The 14,723-nt window shown below is 40.5% G+C and overlaps 2 protein-coding genes across 4 annotated transcripts in view; both read right to left on the bottom strand.

The window, feature by feature from the left end:
- Window positions 1-9,349, bottom strand: part of osbpl5 (oxysterol binding protein-like 5) — a 61,183-nt gene extending 51,834 nt beyond the window's left edge. For all 3 annotated transcript variants that reach the window (XM_028585123.1, XM_028585124.1, XM_028585125.1), the window contains exon 1: window positions 9,071-9,349. The gene's annotated coding sequence lies outside the window, so the exon portion shown is untranslated. The remainder of the gene's footprint in view (window positions 1-9,070) is intronic.
- A 1,253-nt stretch (window positions 9,350-10,602) lies between these two features.
- The window catches only part of ptprja (protein tyrosine phosphatase receptor type Ja), a 38,344-nt gene continuing 34,223 nt past the window's right edge, over window positions 10,603-14,723 (bottom strand). The window contains exons 28-32 of the mRNA XM_028586375.1: window positions 14,468-14,602; window positions 13,024-13,140; window positions 12,458-12,618; window positions 12,115-12,250; window positions 10,603-12,002 (exon numbers count right to left, since the gene is read on the bottom strand). Coding sequence (XP_028442176.1) covers window positions 11,844-12,002; window positions 12,115-12,250; window positions 12,458-12,618; window positions 13,024-13,140; window positions 14,468-14,602 — 708 coding nt within the window. The 3' untranslated portion in view covers window positions 10,603-11,843. The remainder of the gene's footprint in view (window positions 12,003-12,114; window positions 12,251-12,457; window positions 12,619-13,023; window positions 13,141-14,467; window positions 14,603-14,723) is intronic.

Here is a 14,723-nt window from a genome sequence, read left to right as displayed (position 1 = left end):
GATGTTTTGCGACTGTACCTACAATTTCCTCAAAGTAAAAACACTGGGTCCAGAGTAAAGCTGGCAGCATTTACATAAGAAACTGCTCCATACATTGAGCCAGAGATGAGTGAGAGGTGGATATTGATTGCAGAGGCGCTAGCTACCTTGAGAATGCTCCAGCAGTCACTGCCTTTGTTAAAAGAAGAGCAGTGGATCTATAATGTTAAGCCTGCTCTATAAATACACACACCATCTACCCAGCAGCCTAGGAACTAACATCAAGGGGTCAGGAGGAAAATCACACAAAAAAACTAAATTTGTGTGAGTGTTAAAGAATAAAGACAGGATATTTGAAGATATGCATGCAACAAGGAGAGAAAAAAAATGCCTGCATTTTCAATTGCAGTCAAATATCTCACAAGTGTTTAAGGGTAGGAGACAATCCCCAAGCCGCAGAACAACGCTGGGCATAAAATGTCAGGCCGAAGGCATGCTGTTAAAAAAGGCTAAGGTAAATAGCAATGAGAAAACTAAGGAGACAAAGATGATTACTTTTCATATTATAATTATGCAAATAATAGTGCCAACACTGTTCAATCTGCATGAAAATCTCATACATTAATGGGGGAAAAAAACTGTTTCGGGTTACATAATAAAATGTTGCATCTGAATCATAAATATGGTTTCAGAGGTCTTTAAACAGTTACAGTTTGTCTTTGTCTCACTTTTATAACGAGAAAGGAGAAAGCTGCTTCCCCAGATTAATGTGGTACTAACACAAAAGACTACTGTCTTCAGACATTTGACTGTGTTATAATCAAGGGGGTAAGCAAGCGTCCACAAAGCGTAGCTCCTATGGAGCCATTTTGTTGCCAACAAGCCGTTTGCATTCCATTCACTCCCATTCATTTTGGCGCCACTTTGACAGCGAATAACTTTACATCTGAAGCGTTTAAAGACTCTATTTGTCCATTGTTTATTTCTAAATAAAGACCAGCAGACATTTTTTGTAAAAATAGGCTAACGATTGTGTCATAACCACGCGACTTTCTGTCGCACAGTAGACAAATACAGTACAGTCAGGAGAAGCTCGCAGGCAGTTTTGACTTACGTTAGCTGTTTAAGTTTAATTACTAATGTTAACTAGCATTTTAGTTAGCAATAATTAGCCTGTGCCTATGTTATTTCCTAACATATACCTACGCTCTCCGTCTCTGTAAGATTCGGAATGATTGAGATTTCTCTTGGCACAGCTACCAGAAGACTTACAACTTTCAGACAGGTTGCTCACGTCACATCTACGTCTGCAAGCTCAGTTGGAGGCTGCGCAGTAACGCTCAGCGCTCACCGGAAAAGTGCTTCTAATAGACTTCACTGGTCTCAGTGGATGTCTACGGCATGGCTTTGTCCATTTCTTTAACGGCCTATGGTTATAATGCTGGTATCATCATATGGAACAGTTAATATTATAGCAGTTAACATTGCATACAGATAGGTGTAACTATACTAACTAACTAAGTCAATGATGTAATGTGGCTTTTATACTGTGATATCTACAAATAATGCCTCCATTTGGGTATACAGTAGGGCTGGGCGATATATCGATATAAAAAATATATCGATATATTTTTAAATGAGATATGGAATTAGACCATATCGCATATATCGATATAGTTCAAATGTGATCCTTGCTCCCATAGATATATACACAGATGTCGCCTTGAGGTTCTAAACATACGTCAAAACCGCCGCCATCTTGGAACAGTGGTCCGAAGCATTCAGATCAATGCTAAAGATGCCGGACTTTTGTACTGCTTAATTATGTTCGATAGAGGAAATGAAAAGAACAAACAGCAATGAATAACATTTAACAGGTGACAATGTGTTTTATGATTATGTATGCCGCCTTTGACCAGCAATCTGAGCTCCGGCGGCAGCGGGAGGCGGAGAGCTCCGTGGCCGGCCGCAGCGTCTCTTCCCGGGAAAAACACAGCTTTGCCCTCGCTGCTGCGCTGGGTCCCCGCTGATCCAGATCGCACCAGCCAAAGACAGAGTGGTGATCGATAGGATCTTACACGTAGTCCAGGACGACCTGTATGTCGATATCGGCGGAAAGTTCCACTAAGTTTGCCGGCGGCAGGCGGACGGAGAGAAGCTACAGCGGGGCAGCAGAGACCGTCTGCAGCTGCAGGATCTGGAGCTCAGTGCCCGTTAAAATGACATGTAACGCATAAATACATACAGAAATAAATAGTGGAGGAATGAGCCTGGACATTTCAGTCTGTTTTAAACTTCACCTTGAAGCAGAAACTCTTAGTTCAGAAGGGTGAAGTTTCCGTTTGACTCAGATCTGTGAACCGATCATAATAAATATTCTTTGTATTAACACATTAATTAGTTTCTTTATTTTGTAGTCGATAGTTCATCTTTTAGTTTACTTAAGTGGAAGCAGTATCAAGTGGAAGAATGGGACTATAAACCTAGGCTTACAGGCATGAGGCATTACATTTTGAACAAAGTAGATTATATTAATATCAAAAGCTTAATTGACCTTTGGAACAAATCACAAATATGGAGCTTTGATTTCAAAAAAGGTACTCCTGTTATACAGTATTTAGGTTTACATTTTATTGTTATTTGAACAGCTGAGCATTTAATCATGAACCAGGTGAAGAAACCGGTTTATTATTTATTTGATTTGAGTTTCTATGAAACTACTTGTGACATGTCATATTTGATTTTGGCTTTGACTGAACATTTGCTCTCACTTTGCGGAAAAAAATATCGGGATATATATCGTATATCGATATTCAGCCAAAATATATCGGGATATGACTTTTGGTCCATATCGCCCAGCCCTAGTATACAGCATGCAGTACTGTCATATTGTATTTACACAGATGAGGTTTCTCTGGAAACAAAGTGACATTCTGTGAAAAAGGTACCCGTTTTTAGATATAAAGGCCAACTTACAGCTGTAAAGTAACTTAGGACAAAAATACTCTGCAAGAGCATGGGAGGAGAAGGAAATCTTGGCACGATAAAGGCTGCTAAAAGTGCGCGTGCTCTCTGGGGACAGAGAGACAGATTCAATATGGAGCAGTATTAGCCTAGATTCCCCCACTAGGTGTTGGGGAAAGCATTTCATATCTCAGGGGAACTGGAACTGCACTGAGCCATTTATCAAACCCTGGAGTAGGACACTACCATTGTTAAGAGCTGTCCGATTCAACTAATAGTTTATAGGGCTCAGTATCTTTTGGAAAATTACTAGGAAGACGTTTCACACTCACATGCTGACAAACAAGAGTTTTTGTGTAGTGTAAAGTGACAATTTTTTTCACAATATGACCTGCTTAGGAACTGTGCCGGTACATTCTTTTCAGCTTGTACTGCTATTTTTGTATTTTGCCATTCAGGCAAAAGCTTCACTTATTATTGCCATTCAAAATGATCAGTTGCCTTATCTCTTCTTGTCGCTGCCACTATTAATGCATGGCTATGGCAATGCGTTTCAGCGGTGAGACATACCAAGCAATCCCACAGTTGAATATTGAGGAGGCTGCAGAATTTGCATGATATTGTTGACATGACAACAACAACTCAGGACAGCTAGCTTAAGGCCAATGACCTCGCTAACTATTTTTTTTTTGTCAGTAAAATAAACATCTGAAACATTATGAGGGCCAAATAAACCATTACAGCTCTGACATCAACATCAGAGCTTAACAGAAAGCAGTGATGATCCAACCTGATAAATGAATAAGACGCCCAGTCAAATTCAGAAGCTAGGTGAGGATCTATTCATGGAATTTTTTGACTGGCATTTGTGCACTGCCAATTGTTCTCATTCAACTAATATCCTGAAAATAAAATCTCAATCCTAGCTGATTGGACATTTGGGGGAAGAGATGAGAGATGACCTGTAACAGAAGTCCCCAGCTGGACTCAAAACAGGGACACAGCAGTCAGCGTGTTAAGGCCACCAGGACGCCCTTGGGTGGCTTCCAGGGGTGTCACGATACCAGATAGTTCGGAAGAATTGCATTGTACCTGCAGTACTGTAGACAAACGAGTACCGTCTCATTTTCCAAATTTTGGCATTGACTTGGTACCTTAGTATCGGTTCTTTCGACATCCCTAATGGTTTCTCCTGACTACTTATCATAGCACAGCATGAAAGTTAGGACATCTGTTGCTGTGTCTTCCTGCTAGAAAAAGCAGTGATAAAAAAACAACAGAACTAACCACACACAGAAATAGCTCAAACAGCTCTTCACATTCTCACCACCCTTTTTTTTTTTTTTTTCCTTTCCTTCATTCACTGCTACTCTCTCCCCATTTGTCATTCACGGCAGAGCAAAGACACAGTTCTAGTTGATAGGCTTAGGGACCAACACCATTAAATATCCCCACCCGATTAGTGCAAGGTAGACTGTCACATGGCATGACCAGACTTTGGTTGTTAAGAGATCGGCGCAGAAAACCTCCCATCATTATACAAGCTAAGATGGGAAAACTCAGGGGAGAAAAAAAATGGAATAGACTTTGATTTGCTTGGTTATGGACTGTCTACCTCTTAAGGACACTTTTTTTTTTTTTATGAAGCTGTTTTTTTTTTTATTTGACAAAGCGATCTCTCATGTTTTTCAACACTCTCCAGCAAAATGCTTCTTCTTTTCCCAGTGTGGTGGCTCTCGCTGACCACATATTTAACCATGTTTGACTCCCTGTGGTCTGTACATAGACGTTTGTACAGGCGAACCTGCTCGGCCCGTCTTCCCAGCCGACCGCGTTGAACTGAAAGCACAGCGCGTATGGAGTTATATTACTGTCATTAGTCAAGAGCGCATAATTTCAATTTGAGAGCATTTCTCATTGATATTACGTTCAGATTTCTTGCTCTCACACCCAAATAGTCACTGCTCGCACTCAAAACCTTGCTCTCACACTCAAATATTCACTGCTCGTGCTTGGATTTGCTCTGCTTGTTTAATATTTTGCAAATAAAGCATATCATTTCTAGATCCATAAGCGCGCCGATGTGCACGGCCACACGCCTCGACAACTTGCGGAGCCTTTGTCCTGGAAACAGCAGCTGTGGTGATGTCATTTTATGGCTCCCGCACCTCGCGAAAGGGAACACCACGGCGACCATAAACCTCGCTTAATGGTCGCATCAGACATGGAGTATTTAAAGCAACACGGACTTGATCAAAACCAGATATGAGAAGTCAAATATGAGATATCTGTTGTTATTGATCTCACGACCCATTTTCAATGGCCACCCATTACACATTATTAATGACCTTCAAATGCCTGATAGGTTTCCTCCCTGCTATTGACACGACTTGCAGTCTGACATTTTTCGGTCATTCAATATCAGATAGATTTTTGTCACAGTGCCTGCCGGTCTGACAGAGAATCCTAATACTGGATATCAGGCCTTTATTGTTCTGTAGAACCCACTCTGAAATATGTAGTAGGGTTGCACAATATTGACAAAATGCAATATTGCAATATCGATATTAATTTTGATATTTTTAAACACATGTAAAATTACAAAAGTCGCGGGAAAACACATCGAAATAGATTCATAACAAATACAACACAAGGTTTATTTTAACTGACGGTCACATTGGACTGGTCCAACATGAATAAATAAATAAAGGACCATGTCTACAGAACAGAACATGTTCTACTGATTGGACAGTATGAAATAAATAAATAAATAAATAAAGAGAACAGGACACAACTTTCCTTTCGCTTCTCTGATTCGTTCCGTTTTGTTGTCTCTATTTCTTCACTCACACTGTCACTCTGTCGGAATATGCACACACATGTCATGGGTACGCTCCATAGGGTTTGTCACGTAGTGGACCCGTGCACTGACGTGTACTAACATGTGCAAGTGGCACGTTAACTGACCAATGAAATGATAATCATTATAGCGTTTCAAGCGGGCTCTAAATCGTACACAACTAAAAGGGCTTTTTATGGTTGTGCGTAGAATCGACGGAATACCCCTGCAGACCTCTCTGCGTCTACGCCGGACCCTACGCCATAGCCTGACGTGCACCTCGCGAAAAATGTAATTACACGTCGCTCGGCCGTGGCTTGGTAGCGTTCCATTTCCCCCCGACTCGTTTCCTGGTTTTCCTTCTCCATAAACAACATGAAATCAAGGAGAAGGTTAACTTTTCCTGCTAAAGATGTCTCACCGTGGTCAGAAAGCACAGGGGAGACACTTTGTTTCTCTCACTACAACTCTAGAGTCGCTACTCGCACCAAAGCTAATCGCTGTCACTCTCTCACTTCTCCCTCGCTCTACCACACAGTCCCCACACACACACACAAGTATAAACACCAGGCCACTTACGTAGGCTACGGCGAAAGCTCTGCGCGGAGCCTCCGCAGGACCATAAAACGGCCTTAAGCCACACAGCCAACGGACGGGACGCAGCGCTCCACGAAATAAACAAACTATTGCATACTTATCGCGACACTTTGATAGAATATTGCGCAACGTGATATCGCGATAACGATATGGAGTCGATATATCATGCACCCCTAAGATGGAGTCAACTAAAAGTACAGACAGATCACAGAAACACTGAGACAACAAAGCAAGGACTTTGCAGAGCTTTGACAAAAAGAGAAAGTGGGGAACTGGTAAACTGTTTCTTCTCCCTCAGCTGTGATTTCCCAAATATCACCCGACATTTCACTTTTAAGCACTCTGGTAATCATTTCCTCCTGTGCTTGGATAAGCTTTGTTTGTTTTTTCAGTATTTTGAGTGACACATCCCAGTAACCATTTTAACTATTAACTAAAGTGCACTTCTGTGCTATTCTCATCTCTAGCTTAACCCAACTCCACATAGGCCTAATACCACACGATTAAAGATGGTGAGCTTTTTCTGCACTGGGAATAGACAGATATGGATGAGGCGAAGTGGCACTGTAAAATCTCCACATTTAGTCATTATCTCATCAAGATCCAATATTACACTAAGTACACTATAGCCCAAACCACAGTGGATTTTTGAGGCACATACAATAAACAAACATTTTTGATAAGGATTCCTCAAATTAGCTTTTTTTTTAAGTTGTGACTGGTACCAATATGTCTGCAATAAGCCAATACTGGCCAATGTATCCGTCTAGTTCTAATCTAGACTGGGTAAACCCAGCCCGATCTGCCGGCAATTTGATTTCGCCCTGCAGCTCAGGCTGGAAACCTGTACGTTTATCTATCCTGCTTCCTTTACAATTTTGCGGGGACCAATCACAGACTTGCTTATCCACCAGGCGCGCTATTGGCGGGTTTAACACGATGACAATAGAGAAGCGACCAAGCGATCTTGTTTACATTCAACATAGCGGCCACCGAAGCGCAACAACCCCGTCGATGCCGCTGTCGCTGCTACGTCACCCGGTTCGTCGGTCTGATTGGTTGAAGGACAGAGTCATTTGAACTATGCCCGTTGATCCCGCCTCCTGAAGCAGTAGAAAATACAGAGCAGACTCCCTAGACTAATGTTCAATGTTCCTGTTTCAATTATTACCCACCACTCATCTTGGCTTTATGTATATCTTTGTTATTATCTGTATTTATATTTTTCCATTCCGAGTACTTACTTTTTCAATATTATTTATATTATGGTCACACTTAAATATCATTTATATTATGGTTAATTACATTTTGCTGTTATTTAAATTACATATTATTCAATCTAATTTCACGTCAATTACTTACTTACATTACAATATGTTTCGCACTATGGCCACCTCAATTTACTTTACTTAAATACTTTTTATATTGTCTGTTGTTTGTCTGTTGTTTGTTCGTTGGTTTGTTTTTATTGTGGAAAAACTGCTGCTGTAGTAAGTGAATTTCCCTATTGTGGGATGAATAAAGTATTATCTAATCTAATCTAAGATTGAGCTTGGTCTGGTGATAGCCAGACTAGTTCTAATCACAAGAACACTACATATAATAGTAAAGAAGGTCATATTCAATTCATTCAATACTTTATTGTCATGTCAACACAGTTGACAGGAGATGCCTATCCTCAATATAAAGGCTGTTTGCTTAATTCTGTATAACATATCACAAAAAAACTCAAATTATCCAGTGCTCTTGATATAAATTGAGAGGAGTCTCTGTAGAAAAGGTTGTTGACAGTAAGGAAACATGCCAAAGATTACAGCTCTGGCATTACACCAGAAACACTGGAGTTGAACCATGCTGAAGATGTCTCTCCCTGTACTACAGTAGGGTACCGGTATTTGATATTTAAATGCCTACCAGCCTCACAGCGCTCTCCTATGAATCACCTACACACCGCATTATGTCTAAACGTTACATACTGCACGTCGCGCCCTGCATGGCATTACGGCGTTGTTACGTTACTGGTATTATCATTTCTTTGAGTAATGTGGAGTGGAGGTTGTTTGGAAGTAGCAATAATCGCTATATGGTTATTGCTACGGAGATTGCTTTAGCTAACATTACTACACGCGCTGTTATAACGTGATACAGTAACGTTATCGTTATCCATTTTTGATTGGTCCAATAAAACAAATGCAGTCCACCGTTACACTTGAAGCAGGTGATGGCAGGAAGGTTAACAAAATAAATACGAGGAAATAATACAGAGGCAACGTTACAGGTTCATGGTTGCCAGGCAAACAAGTGACAGCCAAGCTGCAGCCGCATGGGGCACGGTCTGCTAACAGGGTGATGAGGTTCTACTTTATGTAGCTAGCTAGCTAGCTTGAACATTAGCCACTACTCGGGCAGACAACACACCACACAGACACAGATAACGTTACTACCACCACTGACTGACCAAATTCCTCAGAATATTGCGACGTTATGAGCCTCAAAACTACCGTCCGGAAAAAAAGCAAATCCTCCTCATTCTACCAGTTAATGCTACCTGAGCTCCGCTAGCTGACGTAAGTTAGCACATAAAACATACGTTAGTTGAACAACTGCAAATAATGCTCGCTAAAAATAGCAATGTATCTTTATCGACGTGTTGGCGTGGCGTATTAGGAGCTCAGTTAAACGTAAACTTACTCTGTGTCGACCAGCGTGCTGCTCATACAGTTGTGTCCGAGCTTCTTTTCCAGTCCAGCTTCATAGCACGGGACTGTGTGAGATAGCTGGGCTGAGGGGAGCAGCAGGCGGGCTGTGGTGGCCGGTAGGAGTCGGCTGGAGGAGAAGTTGCTCCGTTTCAACATGGAGAGTGTGGAGTGGACTGGATCCTCCTGCTGCGGACCGTTCATCTGGCGGCTGCTGCTGCTGCTGCTGCTGCTACACAGGGCGCCCTGGCGCCACCTGTGGCCGCAGCAGCGTACAACACATCTGCTGCAACTAGTTAGGCCTTGTGTAATATTGCCTACAAGAGCAAACATGATCCTTATACATTTTGAGTATCACAAATTTAGTATTTAAGCCCAGTTGTTAAGATTATATAGAGCATTCACGACGACGATTTGTACTCCTCAAACTGGAACAAGAAAACTTGAATATCAGAAAGCAATGGACAGACTGTGTATTTCATAGTGGTGCATAAAGTAGCCTAATAAGATTTGTATCTTCATTAAATGTAGCACTACACAATGTGAACATACTCTATTACAAGTTTTATCATACTATTACAAGTAAATGTCGTGCATACTAGTTTTTAGATTGCTATTATATTAACAAATATGTAGCATAGAGTCTGAAAGTCTTCATGCTGCTATATAGTGTAAACTTTACACGTCTTAACTTAAAGGTCAATGCAAGAACCTTAGCTGTGTGGTTGTGTGTTCTTCCACTAAATTGGGCATTGGGCTTCCATCCATTATGGTGGATTTCTGGCATATACGCATTTGAGCTCATCATTAAATTTGGTTCACCCAGTTATCTTATGTCCTATTTTAACTTTGTATCTGAAGGTAAGCTCCATCTGTCTGTATTCCTTTTAATGCAAGACACAGCATAGGGAACTAGAAAGAAGCATTCAAATACCACATCTATTTTTAGATTGAACTTGTGGATATGAAAGACATGCAACAATGATGAGTGAGAAATATATTAAAACACAAAAAGTGTTAGGCCTGCTGTGAGCTGTAAAATTAGAACTTTTTGAAGTCTCTGTGTAAAAGGTTTTTTCCTCATGAAGTCAGAAACAGAAATGGCATTATTTATTCATTCTTTGAGGGTGCACTTAGCTACCTGCAACCTCAAAGTTGCTCTGAATAATGCAGAGGTGTGCCAGCTCAGTCCTCCTCTGCAGCATGCAGCTTATTCTACGGTTTGCTTCTTTTGATCTTTCCATTTGACTGAAACAATTCAGAAATGATATAAGTATCAACAGTGCAGTGTCTAGTGTAGCTGTCACACATATTGTGCAAGGTATGCTTTTAATGATATTAGCTTGTAAAATATTTTTTAGATTTGTAATTTTATTAAATATAACATTATGGTGAGAGTAAAAGCGTTAAGCTGTTGGGTTATAGGAACACTACCACACAATAGCCATAAACAAATGTGGAGTAAAAAAGTAATAACACCTCCAATCACATTTGGTTTTACAGATTGAAGGGTACGCACATAAAACATTCTTGCTCTTTTTACATTTATTTGCATTGTAACAGCAAACATCACATGAAGCATTTCAAAAACATCCTACCATATCTCCCCAGCAAAATGTTCAGTTTTGATTGTTTAAGTTCCTGAGTTGTTGTGTTATGTGATCCATCTCTTTAATCAAAAGAAGAAGAAAAATGATCAAAGTAAAATTGTAACAATCAAATGAAGGGTGGATAGCAAAATGTTCCATCCAGTTTCACAAAGCACATGGCCAAAATGTCATTAATCTCTAAATATTATAAAAGTGGACAGTGTATAGAAAACAAATGCATCCAGTGCATTATTCACAACAGAGCATACACATACACAAGTATCTACAATGAACAACAAAACTCCTTCATTTAAAGGCATTGCACAATTCAAATTGGTTTAAAAGGTGCACACAGAATTGGCCTGATGATCTGACAAACATCACTAAAATATGATGTATTGAGAAACTTAATGTTATGGTTCCTGTAACATGGTAATATATACAGCAACAGTCCCTTTTTGTCTTTTTCAGTTAAAAGACAAACATAATGGAGTGCCAACTACTGGCACTAAAGCATACAGGTTTTGAAAAGGCACATAGTATTTATACTAGCAAATCATTGTACAAGGCAATACCAAAGGTTCAATTCATTACAAGTTAAGTTTTTCTTTGTCAAAAGTGTAATACCTGAGCAAAATATTAAATCATCAGTAAGTCATATACAGTAGTAAACAAGCACAACATTAAAAAAACGGAACAATACAAAAATCTGCAGTTATAAGAGGGAATCCAATTTTATAATTGATCAAAGTTTACATATAATCCAAATATCTTTGGTCAGTGATTATGTCCCCTATTTTATCTCCACATACAGTATAGCTCCCTCTATTGTCAAAGATTCACCATTTTCACCAAATAAATACCACAAAATAGAGGTTTACATTCAGAAAGCTATACAATTCTTTTTTGGGCATTTTAGGCCTTAATTTATTTAGGACAGCAGAAGACATGATAGGGGAGAGAGAGGAGGAATGATATGCAGCAAAGGGCCCCAGGTCACGCTCGAGGAGTGCGCCTGCCAGCTACCCAGGCACCTAGAAAACTACAAGATTCTTAACAAAAGCATAACAGGTCAAAAAAAATTTTTTTTAGGACAATCTGCGTTCCCTTTGCAAATGTCTGCTCGGTTTCTTGTTAAGAGAAAAGAGAGAAGTGGAAGACCTTAGTGGTTTCTCGGGCCTATGCATTGTGGTACCCTTTTTTGGGAAAACCTTTTTTTGGTTCTATGTTCTCGTAAATAGAGAGTGCAGCGGTGTTTTGGTAGATTAGATCCACGTTGGTTCCAGTTCTTGATCTGATGATGTCCAAGGCACACTGGTTTAAGAACACATACTGGTCCTGCAGGGACGTCATATATAAAAGTTTACTGAGCTGCAGCACACTTCATATACTCCTCACATACTGTATTTCAAACAACATGTACCAGTAAGTAAATGCGACCGTTTCCTACCTCTGTCTGCACCATGAGGGGCCGGTGCATGCGCTGATCGTGGACGATGCCGTACACGTCCACAATATTTTCCCTTTCGATCTGGAAGATCAAACGGTCAATGGCTATGAAGGTGCCTGTGCGTCCAACACCAGCACTGAGTGTAGACAACAAAGACAAGGGAGGGAGGAGAGACAAACAGAATATCCAATTAATTGTTTTGTCATTTCTGAAACAGTTTATTATAGTTATTATTATATTATATATATACAGTATAGAATTGAAGGCAAAGGTGTGTGTGTGTGTGTGTGTGTGTGTGTGTGTGTGGGTGTGTGTGTGGGTGTGTGTGTGTGTTCTGTCGGACCTGCAGTGGACCACAGTAGGAGAGTGTCTGGAGTATTGGTCCATGTGCTCTCTGACCAAGTGTCTGAAGCTGATGAGGAGCTCGGTGGTTTGTGGTACACCGTGATCTGGCCAGGCTGTGAAGTGGAAGTGACGCACTGAACGACTCTCTGCTGTTTTCACCTGAAGGACAAATATGCACACAGTAGTTGTGGCAAAAAAAAAAAAAAAAATCAACGTGTAGGCTACAGCGACATTCGAAAATGCTGTAAAAAGTGTATGATTTCATAAAATTACAGCCACAGGCTGTGATGCAGAGAAACACATTTTCACAATTATTGTCAAGTTAGATCACGGTGCCTTGGCTCAGAAGGACATGTTTTGTGAAATGTGTCTTTTCATCAGACTGCACATTCTTGAGATTATTGTCAAGTGTTCAGTAGATGGTTGTTTGTTCACTCATAGAGCTGATATGTACAAGTTTTCCAAACTAAAGGTGCTAAATAAGCACTAATGGGTGATGACTTCTACTGACGCACAGTGTTGATTTTCACCCTCTTCCAAAGATTTTTTTCTTTGGCCACTTACATTTTTTATGTTAAAGTCCCTGATGGTCCAGTCTTCAAGTGGTATGTCAGAGGTTGTTGTTACAGTGATGTTTTCAAAGTGCTTGGTGCCATGATCCCAATATTGCTCACATTTTACCTTAAAAAAGAAGACAATTGTTTAGTTGTCACAGACTGCAAGTATTCATTTTCAGAATATAGAACGCTACATTACATTCGGTAATAGCACTATTCAAAGTGCAGGTACATTTTAAGGAGAAAACTTTTTTCATTTTATGAGATTTTTCAACGAGCAAGGCACTGATATGTGTGTCAATCAGCTGTAGTGCTTCTTTTAAAGTGTTTATAATAGCACTGTGTGAGATGTGGAAATTCATCATACTTTTCATTTCATTTTCTTTCTTATTAACCTGGTAGAACATTTTAGTGGTCAGGTCATACATGTTTCATACAACATTTATGAATCGCTGCTTATGGAGATGAACTGCTTTACATTTAAAGGTCCCATGACATGGTGCTGTTTGGATGCTTTTCTATAGACCTTAGTGGTCCCCTAATACTGTATCTGAAGTCTCTTTCCAGAAATTCAGCCTTGGTGCAGAATTACAGCCACTAGAGCCAGTCCCACAATGAGCTTTCCTTAGTATGTGCCATTTCTGTGTCTGTAACTATTGAGGAGGAGAGAGGGGGGGGCAAGGTGGAGAGTGGGGGTGTGGCCTTGACCACCTGCCACTTTGCTAGTTTGAAAGCCATGATGTCAATGCAAGATTCCAGATCGGCCCATCTGAGCTTTCATTTTCTCAAAGGCAGAGCAGGATACCCAGGGCTCGGTTTACACCTATCACCATTTCTAGCCACTGGGGGACCATAGGCAGGCTGGGGGAACGCATATTAATGTTAAAAAACCTCATAAAGGGCCATGGGACCTTTAAAGGTGCTGTACGAATGATTGTGAAGATCCAGAACTTAGCCAAAAAAATGTGAACATCGACAACTTCTCAGTCCCTCCCCCCTTTTCCGCTAAAGCCCAAAACAGTCTCCTAAGCCCCTCCCCCCACAAGGGAGAATTAATGGGTGTGCATGAGCATTGATTAACTTGAATGGTGCATCTGAACAGGGAGCGGTGGATTTTTGCAAATTGCACTACAGGCTGTTTTAATGACCTGCTTCATGTAGTTCTACTGGAACATAGGGTCAGTTTCAGCAAATATGACAGAAAGTTAGTTTTATAAGGCTTACCTACTGCACCTTTAATTAAGCAATCATAATGTAACGCATTAACTTTCCTGCAACATGTTTACATAAAGATGATAGCGCACAATTGTTTTAACATGGAGAATGCATTCATGGACTACGTTACTGATTACATGTAGGATGAGATATCAGGCACAACAGTATGCTAGCTAACACTAGCGAAGACACGTGTGCACGTTGCTGCTAGGCATTGCGTTTGTGTTCGAACTCACTCGTCCCTGTTCATTACAGCGTGTCAGCATGACCAGAGTCTGTACGTTCTTCTCCCAGATCATCCTCCAGAACTCGTTGACTGTGCTGGGCAAAGGACCCTGAGCTGCGATATACTCCTTCCTGGAGTCGTAACCCTGTCAAATAAAACATCAGCCCAGACTCAGAACATTAACGTTCATTCTGTTTAGTTTTCTAGGAGATTCTCAAGTGTTTCCAACATCACTGTGGATGAAGGTGGAACAGTTTGAATGGCAT

This window comes from Perca flavescens, chromosome 8 (assembly GCF_004354835.1).
Source record: "Perca flavescens isolate YP-PL-M2 chromosome 8, PFLA_1.0, whole genome shotgun sequence".
Classification (NCBI taxonomy): domain Eukaryota; kingdom Metazoa; phylum Chordata; class Actinopteri; order Perciformes; family Percidae; genus Perca; species Perca flavescens.
This window is presented reverse-complemented; position numbering and strand designations above follow the sequence as displayed.